The sequence below is a fragment of the Nicotiana tomentosiformis genome, chromosome 9 (assembly GCF_000390325.3).
Source record: "Nicotiana tomentosiformis chromosome 9, ASM39032v3, whole genome shotgun sequence".
Lineage (NCBI taxonomy): Eukaryota > Viridiplantae > Streptophyta > Magnoliopsida > Solanales > Solanaceae > Nicotiana > Nicotiana tomentosiformis.
This window is the reverse complement of record NC_090820.1, coordinates 34,064,622-34,077,117: the sequence shown is the minus strand read 5'-3', so window position 1 is coordinate 34,077,117 and position 12,496 is coordinate 34,064,622. Positions and strand designations below refer to the sequence as shown.

Genomic DNA, 12,496 nt, shown 5'->3' with positions numbered 1-12,496 from the left:
GACTACTTGTTGTAGGGTACAAGTAAATAAACTTATCAAAAACCATCTACTTGCTTTCATATGTTATACATCAATTTAAAAGAGTAAAGTAACCAAAAGCAAATTTTATCATTCACATATCAGATAACAATTTGCCTGCAAGTGATACATTATGTTTTATTATTTAACTACAGGAGAATACTAGGCAAGACAAGATTGGCTTTTATTTTTTTTCCCTCGATTACAACTCATGCTATGATATTGAAATTGTTTTAGTATTAAATATTTGACAATTATTATTTTTCATATTGTTAAAATGAACATGACAAAGTTGTTGCTCTTTTCCATTTTTGTGTTTTCTTTAATATTTCAAGCAATAAGATTTCAAGATTACACCTATCACAGGGTTTACATGAACAGATACAAATACGACCAGCTATGAATAAATTTTTGAATTATAGTACACATGTAGGAAAGACTACTGCCAATTATTCTACTACCTGTACTTATAATATTCTAATGTTTAAGCAGCAAGTAACTTTATTCTCTTGATTGGAGAGACTTAGCCTTTCAATTTCTTACAAACAAATCATATAATAGCTAAGCTAAGCCTTAAAAATTAGTGTGCTAAAATACTTAGCAAAATTAATTCTATTGTCATTGTGTCACATGCAAAACACATTACAATAAGCATGTGTGCCATGTTACCCAGAATCACACCAACATTAAAACATCTAAAAATTACACCCAGTGACCTTGAAAACGGATGGTCTTGATTTTTTGACCCCCGCTTGCCTCATGGGCAAACTTTTAAGGTCAAAAGTGTTGCCCATGAGGCAACCGAGGGCCAACACTTGTTGCAAATCACCCTTAAAACATGGCAGCCCCGAAAAAGTGGGACCGGCATGCAGACCTGGATTGGCTAAATGTCAAACATGCAGTAGACCATGCTTGCTACTCAAAAGTCAAAATAACTCAATGTTGTATTCCCAAGACAATGAACTCAAGTAAAAAAACTGTTTTGGTGTGATGCAATAATGTGACAAGATTTAATAATAATGATAATCAAGAGGAATTCCCAGTATGGGGTTACAATGATGAAACACTGGAATATGTGTTCAATGAAACCAGAATTAGAGGTACAAAAGAAATTACTTCCCAAAGAACCATAGTTGTCAAAGAATGAAGTGCTACAAGAGTCTAATATAAGCCAGAATGATGGCGATTGTCCACTGGTATGTCTGACTGCTTTTTCTGAACATCCTCAAGAATTTGTTTTGGTGGAAAACACGATTTACCTGGAACGAATTAATTCTTCCGAAGCACATATGGTAGGACAGAGGAATCTAAGACCATTGCTATCACACAACTATGTAGAATTTAAGAGGAAAAGTAATTAGCAGGCTGCGTTGTAAAGGGCTTGCTCTCAATATCCAGCCATAATTTTCTTGAAAAGTTCCTTTGGAGCTGGAGTTTCAAGACAAGAATCACCACAAGAAAAGGATAATCAGTGCCAATGTTATGCCATGACCACACAAGTTGAGGAATGAACTTATCATAAAAATTACCTGGCAACTCTGTAAATCTCTCATATTGTTCATATGCCTGCCCGATAAACATTTCAACTCCGGTTACAATTTTTACTCCACTCTCTTGAGCTTCGCGCAAGAGTCTAGTGATTTTGGGCGTATAAACAGCATCAAATACAAGTGAGTAGTACCTCAAAGCTTCCTGTAATTTGGAAGCAGTTCATAGAAATTTAAACAACGTTTTATCAGTAAATAGCATGTAGGAGCATGAAGCAAAAAATATACGTCTATTTGAATAATAAGAAGAATCTTAGATGACAGGAACCGGTTTCAGGAAATAGTGATGTAAATTGACATTAAACCTACACGAGGTCACATAAAGAAATCGGACACCCCAGTATAGAATGTGCTGAAAAGTTCCATTAGCAAAGAGAAGGCACATTTTGAAGTTCATTGCTGAAGACAAATTAAGTAAAACCAAGAACAGCATTGAAGAATATCTCATGGGAAGCTAATTGGCATTGAGATGCCCAAGAATGTGGTACACGTCTGTTTAACATTATCCTCCTTATAGCTGTCGATGGTAAGTTCAAGTTTCCAGAAAGATATCTTGCTCATTTTTAAATAGACACCAATAATAGTTTCTCATGTGATCCGCTTCACTTTTCAAAATCATAAATTGCAGTTATATACAAAACCTATATAACCTGAGTGGCTAGCGGGCAGCTAATTTCATGCCCAGAGTTACGTTTTACTATCCACAAGTAGAAGATGTAAGGAGTTGGACAAGAGTTTCTTGTGAATCAAGATTGGACGACAATGCGTGTTTGTGTGCGTGCATGTATTGGTTAAGAAGATTGGCTAACAGCCTAACAGCATACTAGTCTTTATGTTATTGGCTGCAAAGACCTAGCAACATGGAGATTTATTCTTTTAGCCACAAATGCTCTGCCCCCGCTATATGTTCTATCCATTTCATGGGCTATTCTGCTGAAAATAGTGCATCCAGCTTCCTCAGGACCGAAGTTAGTTCTTTCTGACCCACAGAAATGTCAAACTTAAGCATGCATTTTGTCTGCCTTGTAGAAATAAAGCATAAAATTATTTGCTGCATCTGAAATGCCAGTTATCAGCCCACATCTTATATCAAACCCGTCAACAACACCCTATCTCAACAGTAGCAGCATTAGAAGCACTTAACACCGAGTAAAGTTCAGATTGAAAGCAGCAGACCATGATCTTGAAGTGGTTTCTTACAACCACTTCCTTTTCTGACAGAACAGGTCTTATCTGTTTTATCCCGTTATTCTTCCAATGGAACAAATCACCAAAATACTCCTTACATAGCCTAGAACTTCCGTTTAAACCACTCATGGCATGCCATTCCTCGAAGCACCAAAGAATAGAGGAGGAAGTTTGAGATTGTGAGCCATGACAACAAGTTATATAATTTTTCATAAGGACAACAGAATATGGTCAAAACTACCCCTATCATTTGGTAAACGGTTTAAAATTACCTTCCGTCCACCTTTTGGTCCATAAACACACACAATGTTATCTTTGGGCTTAAATTTACCCTCCCACTAACGGCAAAATATGTGGGCTCCATTTTTAATGCGTTGGCTGTGTTTTCGATATTGTGCCATTAGCGGGAGGGGTAAATTTAAGCCCAAAGATAACGTTATGTGTGTTTATGGACCAAAAGGCGGACGGAGGGTAATTTTAAACCATTTACAAATGATAGAGGTAGTTTTGACCCTTTTCCATAAGGCCAATAAAGGTATATATTTAGAGACGTCATCTGTTGACTAGACAGGTTTGTAAGGTTATGAAAGGCCCTACAATTGGGTTCTTTAACTTAAAGAAGGTTGATATCTATCTATATAGGAATTAGGATTACATACACATTATGGTCCGGAACATATATACACTTTCCCCAAACTTCATAATTTCTTTATGATCAAAACCAAAGAACAACCCATATATCTTTTGCTACTTTTGTGAGAAAGAGATGAGCAATAAATATAGTTACCGAACATAGAATTCGTTACAAAGATACTTCAGGTTTATGGTTAGATCTTTATCCTATATTAAAACAGTGTAATGTAGAGAAGTAATTGTTGAATGCTGGATATGAAGGTAATAGACGGAAAAATGTTTTTCCAAGCAAAAGAAAAAACAAAAGCTCCGCTCCCATTCAAATTGGTAAAGCATGTATTTCCAATATTGAGCCCTCTGAGAAAACAGAAAAATACAGAGAAGCAATTCACGAATGCTGGGTATGAGCTAATTGAGGTAAAAAGTTTCCAAGAAAAAAAGGGATCTCACCGACCCCCCCAAACAAAATGAAATTAAAATACTCCGTCCCATTCGAATTTATAAAGCTTGTATTTTTAATACTGAACCCTCTTTGTTTACCCATTTACTGTGCATGATATTAACCATGCAGCTCTTCAACTAATAAGACACGGATTCAGTAACAAGTTGTTTAATCTAAGAAAACTAATGCAAGGAGGCAAACCTTAGAGATTGGTGTATCATCAACCTTTGGTTGCATGCCAATGGAGGTGGTATTTGCAAGAATCATGTCATTTTCTGGATGGAAATTGCTAAGCTCGTCAAGAGACAGAGCCTGACCTCCAACTACATCAGCAAGTTCTCTCGCCCGTTCTTCAAGTAATATGACAGCACATCAGTACAAAGTAACATAGTCAACCTCCAAATCAATACCAGAGTAAAGTGACTAAGCAATGATAATAAGAATTTCAGCAATTGTCATTAGCTACACGGAATTTCACTACCATAGGTACGGTTAGCAATCACCACCCGAGCCCCCTTTTCCTTTGCACCATAAGCAAGTGCCTTGCCAGCGCCACCAGCACCAATGACCACAAACAATTTACGAGCTAAGGGTGACCCAGACATAATAGGTTGTGAGCCTGTACAACGAAATAACAAAGCTCAAACATTAAGAAGCTCTAACTTCAGAAAAGGATGTTTGCAGTGGATAAAATGATTCTGACCTTGCAACGCCTCTTCAATGGCGGAGATTGCACCCACATAGTCTGTATTGCAACCAAACAACTTCCCATCAGGTCGCCTTACGACACAATTGACAGCCCCTATCAACTGCAGGATAATTAAGAAACCAAGTAATTGCATGTGATATAACAAATCATCAAAATATTTTGCAATATTGATCCCTGTAAAAATACAAAACAAATAAAAAAACAACAGCTGAAAAGCATTATAAAATCATGATATAACTAATACCTTAGCGGTAGGATTAACTTCATCGCAGCAGTCGACAATGGCTTCCTTGTGAGGAATTGTACAGCTGCACAACATAAAGTTGCATAACTACTTCTAAACATGCATATGAATTATATTTATTAGGCATGGACGACACACACAAAAATTTGGAAGAACACAACAAGGATGACCCATGAAAAACAAAAATAAACAGAAAGCAAAACATAAAAGAAAAATCCAGTACGTACATTCAACCCCATGAGATATGGTATATACATGTAGATGTACATGATACTTTCTAAGCTGTGAGAAAGGGGGGAATTTGGCATGACTACCCTGATGAAACTAAAAGACAATGGTATAAACTACCAGTTTCTGTTTTGAGAGCAAACCTGAAGCCAGCAAAATCTAAAGATGAGTAAGTCCGAAAGAAATTTGCAACATCATCTACCAGCAAAGGCATATAAATACCATTAAACCCAACTGATCTGAAAGCTTCATTATACAATAAAGGTGATTTGCTATGGCTAACAGGCTTCCCGATAATGCCAAATATTCTGGTATCTGGTCCCAACTGTCTGAAATTGTATATACTCAAAAGATCTTCAATTGTTGGTTGCCCAGGAGCCGAAACTTTTCCTACTTCAAGAGTACCAAATGTGAGGTATCCACCAAATTTTGGACAAAGTATTCGAGACATCAAACCCTTCTCTCCCATGACCATGGCTATTATTGGTACCTATTTGAACAAAGTGCAAGAAATGCATTGATGTTTAATCACGAGAAGCATCTCAAAATGCAAGCAAGCTCATAGTCAAGCAGCAAACTCAAAAAAAAAAAAAAAAAAGAGGCTCAAGGAGATGGGGGACAAATATATTACGCATAACAAAACCTAAATAACAAATAAATACATTTCTGCATTTATGCATGTGAAAAATATTATAGTGGGAGCAGGAAAAAAACGAACTTCAACCATGATGACAACCAGCTTATGATTGGAGAAACTAATGTATGCTGATTTCATTCTTATATTCCAAAATATGGAAAAACAAAGGAGGTCCAACTTGTAGTTTTAGTTATTGCATTCCATCAATTGGTTTGAAAGTCTAAATTTATGATTTTCCAGGAATTCAAGAAATAAATTAGATCAAATGCAGCCAAGTATCTAAAATCTAAGCTTTTCAATCTTCTTTAGTTCTGAACTAGATCCCACTTTATCCATTTGGGGGTCAAAGAAGACTAGCTTGCCACCACAATATCATTCAAATGAAAAACATCGCAAAGTATGATGTAGTAGGATGACTTTTGCATATTTGGTCATTTAACCCAATCATACACTATGAATTGCTAAACCAAGCCTTGAAGCTGGACAGTGATTGCGTCCATTTCATGATGAGTTACACAATTCTTTTCTTTTTAAAAACGGGGTGATCGGGCCAACTTGTACGGACCTCGACTACTCCAGCTGGTACGTACTACCTTCCACCAGCACAAGTACCGAGTGACTTTGTCCAGCAAGGCTCTGAAAGATGGCTAGAAACCTAGAGTTTGTGGTGACCCAGTGGGATTTGAACTCTGGTCTTTAAGGTATGTACACACTTCATTGGCCATGAGGCCACACCACTGGGTGCATGATGAGTTACACATGTGTAATACTAATAATCATTTTAACCTATTTTTCATGTGCATATCTTTATAGATCCAGGCTCAAAATATAGGAACTTCAAAAAAATGATAAAGATATCTTTTTATCTTTATCGGGCAGTTAGGTTCCTGGAGTGCGCATATATACCTGAACCTAGGTTCTTGTAATTTTCTGCACCAAATTGGAGGGTGGACTAGTGGCCCCTGCTTGGTGCACCTCCTTTTCCTTGTGGCTTATCTAGAGGATTACTTCTCAAACAACCCCTTGAATGCAGCCTCTTGACAAGGCATAAATCCTTTTACCTATTGCTTTATTGCCATCCCAACTGCTCCCCCACCCCCCACCCCCACCCCACCCCACCCAAAAAAAAAGCTCCAGATGTTGAATAAATGTTTCCTTTAACCCTTTCTCGTCCACCAAGCGCCCCATCCAGTGACTCCTTCCTCCAATTCAATTTTTCCTTCATGCCTGGTTAATTTGCAAAATGGACCATCTTCCACAATCAATGGTCATCCGCCTCTCTTATACCCCACTTCCAACTTCCTTAGTCCAAAAATATATTAATGGAATATTCTGAAAATTAAATAGAATTATTTCCAACTGAAGGGATTATTTTTATATTCAATAGAACATACAAGGTTGAGTGTCAGTCTCACAATATTAAATCCCTACAGCGGTCCATCCTATTGGGTCTCACCAAATAAGAATCCATCAGCCCTTCACTAGAATCCAATGATGTTATAATCTATCATCCACAAATCACCTTATTTCAGCCCAAAAGCATATAGTACAACCTCATCACTTGACATACCAAAAGGCCCCTTAATTGACAAGTGATATCAGATGTCATTCACTTGAGAAAATGTCTCAAAGGCATTGATACATACAACAATATTGATTCTACTATCTACCTTTGAGTTCTTCTTGCAATGGGAAATATCATCAGATAATTAAGATTTAACAAACCCCCACCTTTTTCGGGGAGAGAGAAGGTGAGGGAAAGAAAAACAGTTAATTTTGGAAGCTATTCTCATTGTCTTTGTCCCTCTTATTACCCTTACATATATCTAGGTTATTAATGTATACCCGATCAGAAGTTTATCCAACTATACCTAACTTATTGGTGTGTATGGCCTACTACAAATCTACAAGAGGCAACCTGCTTCTAGATTCAAGCTATTATTATCACGCACCAAATCCAGCTCAGGAGAAACCATGATTTATCACCAAACAAATTTGAAAGCAAGTTATGGCTTGAAAAACTTGCTATACTACTTACGCCGCTTACTTGAGAATGTACAGTAATTTGGAATACACGTGCAACATCGGTGATATCCAGTGCAGTTGTTGCAAACTTCACAATGTCAGCTCCAGATGCCTGTATTCTTGCTACTAGATTGCCGAGCTCCTCAGATGATGGTGTATTATCATAGTTGTGAGAAGAAACAATAACTTTGCATTTTGCTGACTTATTTCCATGTAGAGCAGTATTGAACTCGTCAATAGCCTAAAGGAGTGGGAGAAAAAGAAACAAAAAGCATAAGGAAAGCAGCAACTATTATTTATTGATCAAGTGTCCGTCAAAGCAAAAAGGAAGAAGAAATGAAGACTCAAACTATAAAGAATGTCGATCTAAAGCTAGCAAAGATGTAGATATCATATATTTAACATTTATATGGAATAACCAACAGGAAGTGATCCTTCGTTTGCAAAATTGATCAATGCTCCTTCATGCTGCAAGAAGCATCACAGGCCATACATTTCAACAAAGTCACGTTCAAAGTCTCAATACAAAACTGGCAAGTTAATACACCTATTAAGATGCTTCAAAATTTCTATTTAAGTCAACTTTCTGGAGATATGAACTCAGGTAACCAGATTGATTGGCCTTGCATTCTTTGAGCCTGTTTGGCCAAACTTCTAGGAGGCCAAAAGTACTTTTTTTTTTGTCAAAAAAGTACTTTTTTGAAAAATTTAAGGTGTTTGGCCAAGATGAAAACGTACTTTTGAGCAGCAGCAGAAGCAGTTTTTCTGTTTTTGGGGAGAAGCTACAAATTCTAACTTCTTCCAAGAAGAAGAAGCAAAAAATTAATTTATTCAAGACAAAAATATCCTTACAATAAATATATATATTTCAAATTATCCCTCATTATTTTAATAATTTTCGCTTCCTTTTCCTTTTTATTTCTACTATACATTTCTTCTCTTTTTAGTTTTAAACATATTTTTATTCTCTTTCTCCTATTCCTAAGAGTAGAATTTAAATTTATATTGAATTATATATTTTGACATATTTAAATTATCATGTAAACCGTAGGTAATACCAAATAGTCAATGTTATTGCTTTGTAATAACTATATTTTATATTGATTGAAATTTTTAGTTTATATTTTTACTTTAGAATTCTTTTATAATAAATGTTTAAATTTATTTTTCTTTTTTAAATAATACTAAATGCAAATTGAACCTTCACTATCCTTTTTCGTAATTTGATACTTAAAAGTACTTTTTGAAAAGATTGGCCAAACACAATGAGATTGCAAAAAGCACTATTTAAACGAATTAGCCAAACACAAACTGTAATTTTACACAAGTACTTTTCCAAAAAGCACTTTTGAACAAAAACACTTCTCAAAATAAGCACCTTTTGGCAGCTTGGCCAAACGGGCTCTTATTCTTATGCTTTAACTGAAATTCATTTGAGAACAATTAGCAGCAGCTACTCAGGGAAAGGTCATCATTTTATATTTTATTTTATTTCTAGGATAAGGTGGGAAGGGCCATTTTTGTTTAGAATCAATACCTTTAGCTCAACATCAATATAATCAGCTCCCAACTTCATTGCTAATCGAAGTGCATCCAGTCGACTTGCTTCATCACCAGCATACTGACCACCCTCCCAAGTGGGCCTAGAAACGTGGGCAATGTAGGAAAATTTTAAAATGCGCTTTTCAATGTCTAGAAGTAAGAGAAGAACATTATTCGAAATGAAGTAAGAGGAGAACTATAAATCAGGAAGTAGAGCTATAATTATAAACGTAAATTGTAATTATATGTCCCTCCCCCGACCCGACATATAGCGAGAGCTTAGTGCGTCGTACTGCCCTTTATTGTAAAAGAACAAATATTTAATATCACTTGTTCGCAACTGCTACAAATTCCATCATAAGGTTGAACTCAGAGCTAGTCAAGCCCAGAATATCTTGCATGAAGACATAGAAGTGTCCTAGTTTTATAAGGTCGAAACTGTTTAATAGGCATTGCACCAAAAAGCATGCTTATCCCTGCTTGTGTTATTGAAGTGTGGTTCACAAATTTCCATGTGAAAACATGCATAAAACTGAAGCGCAGGTTGTTGACGAACAAGAATATCAATATAAATAAAGAAAATGGCTCATTTAGGTTATAATAAGCCAGACAGAAAGATTAATATCTTTCTGAGTTAATGCAATTGGTGTCCTGAAGAAGCTAGTGATGAGAAAGTCAACTGGTCAAAACTTATATAGAAAAGATCCTAGTGCCATTAATGTCTTCCAGGGTGCAGGGACAAATTAGATAGTAGCAAGCAACCGTATCCCTCTGCCTTTAGGATGGTCTAAGCTAGATTTTAGTGCTCCTTATGCGTGTATCTACAGGATGTCAGATATTTACCTTGCTAATATTTACCCCCTGCCTCACACCCAAACTATAGCTGCAAATCGAAGAACATACAGTGTACTAATCAAAAGTGAAGTGGGATCAACCAGGGGAAAGCATTTTCATTCCCTTTCATCCTAACTTTAAGGCAAATCTTGCAAGCGGGGACTGCTTCTGTGCTCTAATTTATTGCAAGTCAAGCTGGTGACAAGTTTTTAACTGAAAGAAAAGAGATCGCACCTTTTTTTTGGATAACCGAGAAATCCTCAAGGCCCAGCGGCATATTGTTCAAAGCTAAGTGCCCCCCCTCTCCCACCCTTATCCACTTAAATACCGGGCTTTTGTTTGCGGCAGAGTTCGAACCCGTGACGTGCACCTAAACCCGCACATCACGAGTTGCGCTCTTACCACTAGACCAAAGCCCTGGGGGAAAAGATAGCAACAACAACAAGCTCAGTATAATCCCACAAGTGGGGTTACCCTTACCTTGAAAATGTAGAGAGATTGTATCCGGTAGACCCTCGGCTCAAGGAAAGATGAAAACAAAGTCGTAGCAACAAACAGTAACACCAACACTCCAACAAGAAAATCGAAGCAAAAGAAACAACAAATAGTAGTAGAAACCCACGACTAGGGAGAATATAAGACTAATACTAATACTACTGGTAAGGCCAAGGAACACACTCGACTATCTAACCTTATACCCTAATTCTCAACTTCCACTGGGGCAAAGATTGCATCTTACCAAATAGGGATGTAACCTTCCAGAGCAACAGATAAAACATATACATTTTCAGTATGAATTCGAACAGTAAAAGGCTTCACAATGAACTGGAGGATGGAATTTTACAAAACTTCATTGTAGAAATTGGCAATTGAAAATGGCTAGAGATTCAGTGGAGATCCAGTACCAGTCAATTTCTCTTTTAAACCTATGTATTACACTTCTTTATGAATACAAAATTTTGAAGCTATAGCATTTCTTCCGGCCAAAAGTTGACTGCACTTGGCTAATCTTATCAACCTAAGCAGAGGTCATGCTTAAGTCCATTTCATTAAGGACCAGAGCATTAATCAGCTAAGTCTCTTGTTCAGTTCCAGAGCCCTTTTCTCATGATACTGTATCCCCCCCCCCCCCCCCAAAAAAAAAACAAAAAAAAATCTCTCCTCAGAATGGGGAGGGGACGGTTTTTCCTGCGTGTCGCCTTGGTGACTCAAACTCTCCACCTCATGGCTGGAGCCTTGGAGGCGGAGAGCCTTTTCCACTAGCCTATCCCTCCCTTAGCAAATCAAAAATTTGCTACTGTATGCTACATATCTCTCCCCCACTCATTTTCAATTTATCTGTTTCAGCTTGTAGTAAGAAATCCCGAATCCTTAAAATTAATACAGGTCAAGCTTATTCTCCTTATTATTTTTGGATTTCCTAGCAAAACAAGAAAAGAAGATAGAATCTTAATCATCACTATTCAGCTTCCAGCTATCACAAATACAAAAGAATTAAAACACACATACACACACACACAAAGGAACAAACTTTAGCAACCCAATTCAGATATGACACATTCACTAGTGTAAAAAGATAATAAAGAGACAATCTTTGGAGCTTAAATTTGGAATTAAAACCTGTAAGTGAAAAGGGTAGGCAAAGGGGACTGTTTGATAATAGTATTAATATTTGATTGAGGATTAAAGCTTTTCAAGCTATCCAACCGAACTTCCACAAGATCAGCACCACTAGTTTTAGCCTTTTGCATTAGATTCAACATTTGATCCACTGTGTCTGCCATAATTGGTGCACAAATTAGAGTTTGGTTCCTCCTCGTTGCCTCTCCCTCCTCCATCTTCTTCACCCCTGATTCCACTACCTGAAAAAATAACTCAACCCCAACAATTCAAGAATCTCAAAAAAAGAATTTAAACATTAAAAAATGTTCTTTTTTTTTTCCTCGCCAAAAGTATAAAGGCAATGTGGGTTGGTACAAGTCTAACTAAGTTAGGTGACTGAAGGAAGGTAATCCAATTTCAAATTCTTTATTCCCCTTTTCTTTTTTTCCCATTTTTTTTGAAAGACCAATTTTAAAGGAAATTCAAAAATAAGGAAGTTGTTAATTGTTAAAGGAAAATGGAGGACTCACCAACTCCATTAGCAACCAACTTGTAGAGCACAAAAATGGTAAGTGTGGACTCAGCAGCCAGCTTGAAAAAGTCAAGTGACAGAGGTATATAGATATATACAAGTGGAGTATTTATATTTAAAAAATAAATTAGAAAAGAGAAAGAAAGAGAAAGGGATGAAGTAGATGTGATGTGTGTTTTTTCTTTAGCTTTATATATGATTATATATCGTGGGGATAACTGTTGGGGGTTGGTGAGGGATGAAGGCTACTACAATTCTATTTTTTCTTTTTCCCCTTTTAATGATTATTATATATATATATATATATATATATAT

General features: G+C 36.6%; 1 protein-coding gene across 2 annotated transcripts; it reads right to left on the bottom strand.

Annotated features, from left to right (window-relative positions):
- Window positions 1-944: 944 nt before the first annotated feature.
- Window positions 945-12,350, bottom strand: LOC104101814 (bifunctional 3-dehydroquinate dehydratase/shikimate dehydrogenase, chloroplastic-like). Of its 2 annotated transcripts, none has more exons than XM_009609339.4 (11): window positions 12,180-12,350; window positions 11,668-11,909; window positions 9,209-9,314; window positions 7,694-7,912; window positions 5,153-5,499; window positions 4,782-4,845; window positions 4,532-4,637; window positions 4,310-4,447; window positions 4,030-4,178; window positions 1,548-1,710; window positions 945-1,446 (listed from the first exon to the last, which is right to left on the bottom strand). In XM_009609339.4, exons 1-11 carry the CDS (start codon window positions 12,186-12,188, stop codon window positions 1,406-1,408), a joined length of 1,584 nt encoding a protein of 527 aa, XP_009607634.1. In that variant the 5' UTR covers window positions 12,189-12,350; the 3' UTR covers window positions 945-1,405. The 2 variants fall into 2 exon arrangements, with proteins under 2 accessions (XP_009607634.1, XP_009607633.1); XM_009609338.4 differs by having other exon boundaries at window positions 7,685-7,912; window positions 12,180-12,333.
- Window positions 12,351-12,496: the final 146 nt, after the last annotated feature.

Coding starts and splice junctions, on each gene's coding strand:
- LOC104101814 (XM_009609338.4), bottom strand. Junction 4,846..5,152: donor TTAGATTTTGCTGGCTTCAG/GTTTGCTCTCAA, acceptor TATGTTGTGCAG/CTGTACAATTCCTCACAAGG. Junction 1,711..4,029: donor ATGATACACCAATCTCTAAG/GTTTGCCTCCTT, acceptor TCCAAATTACAG/GAAGCTTTGAGGTACTACTC.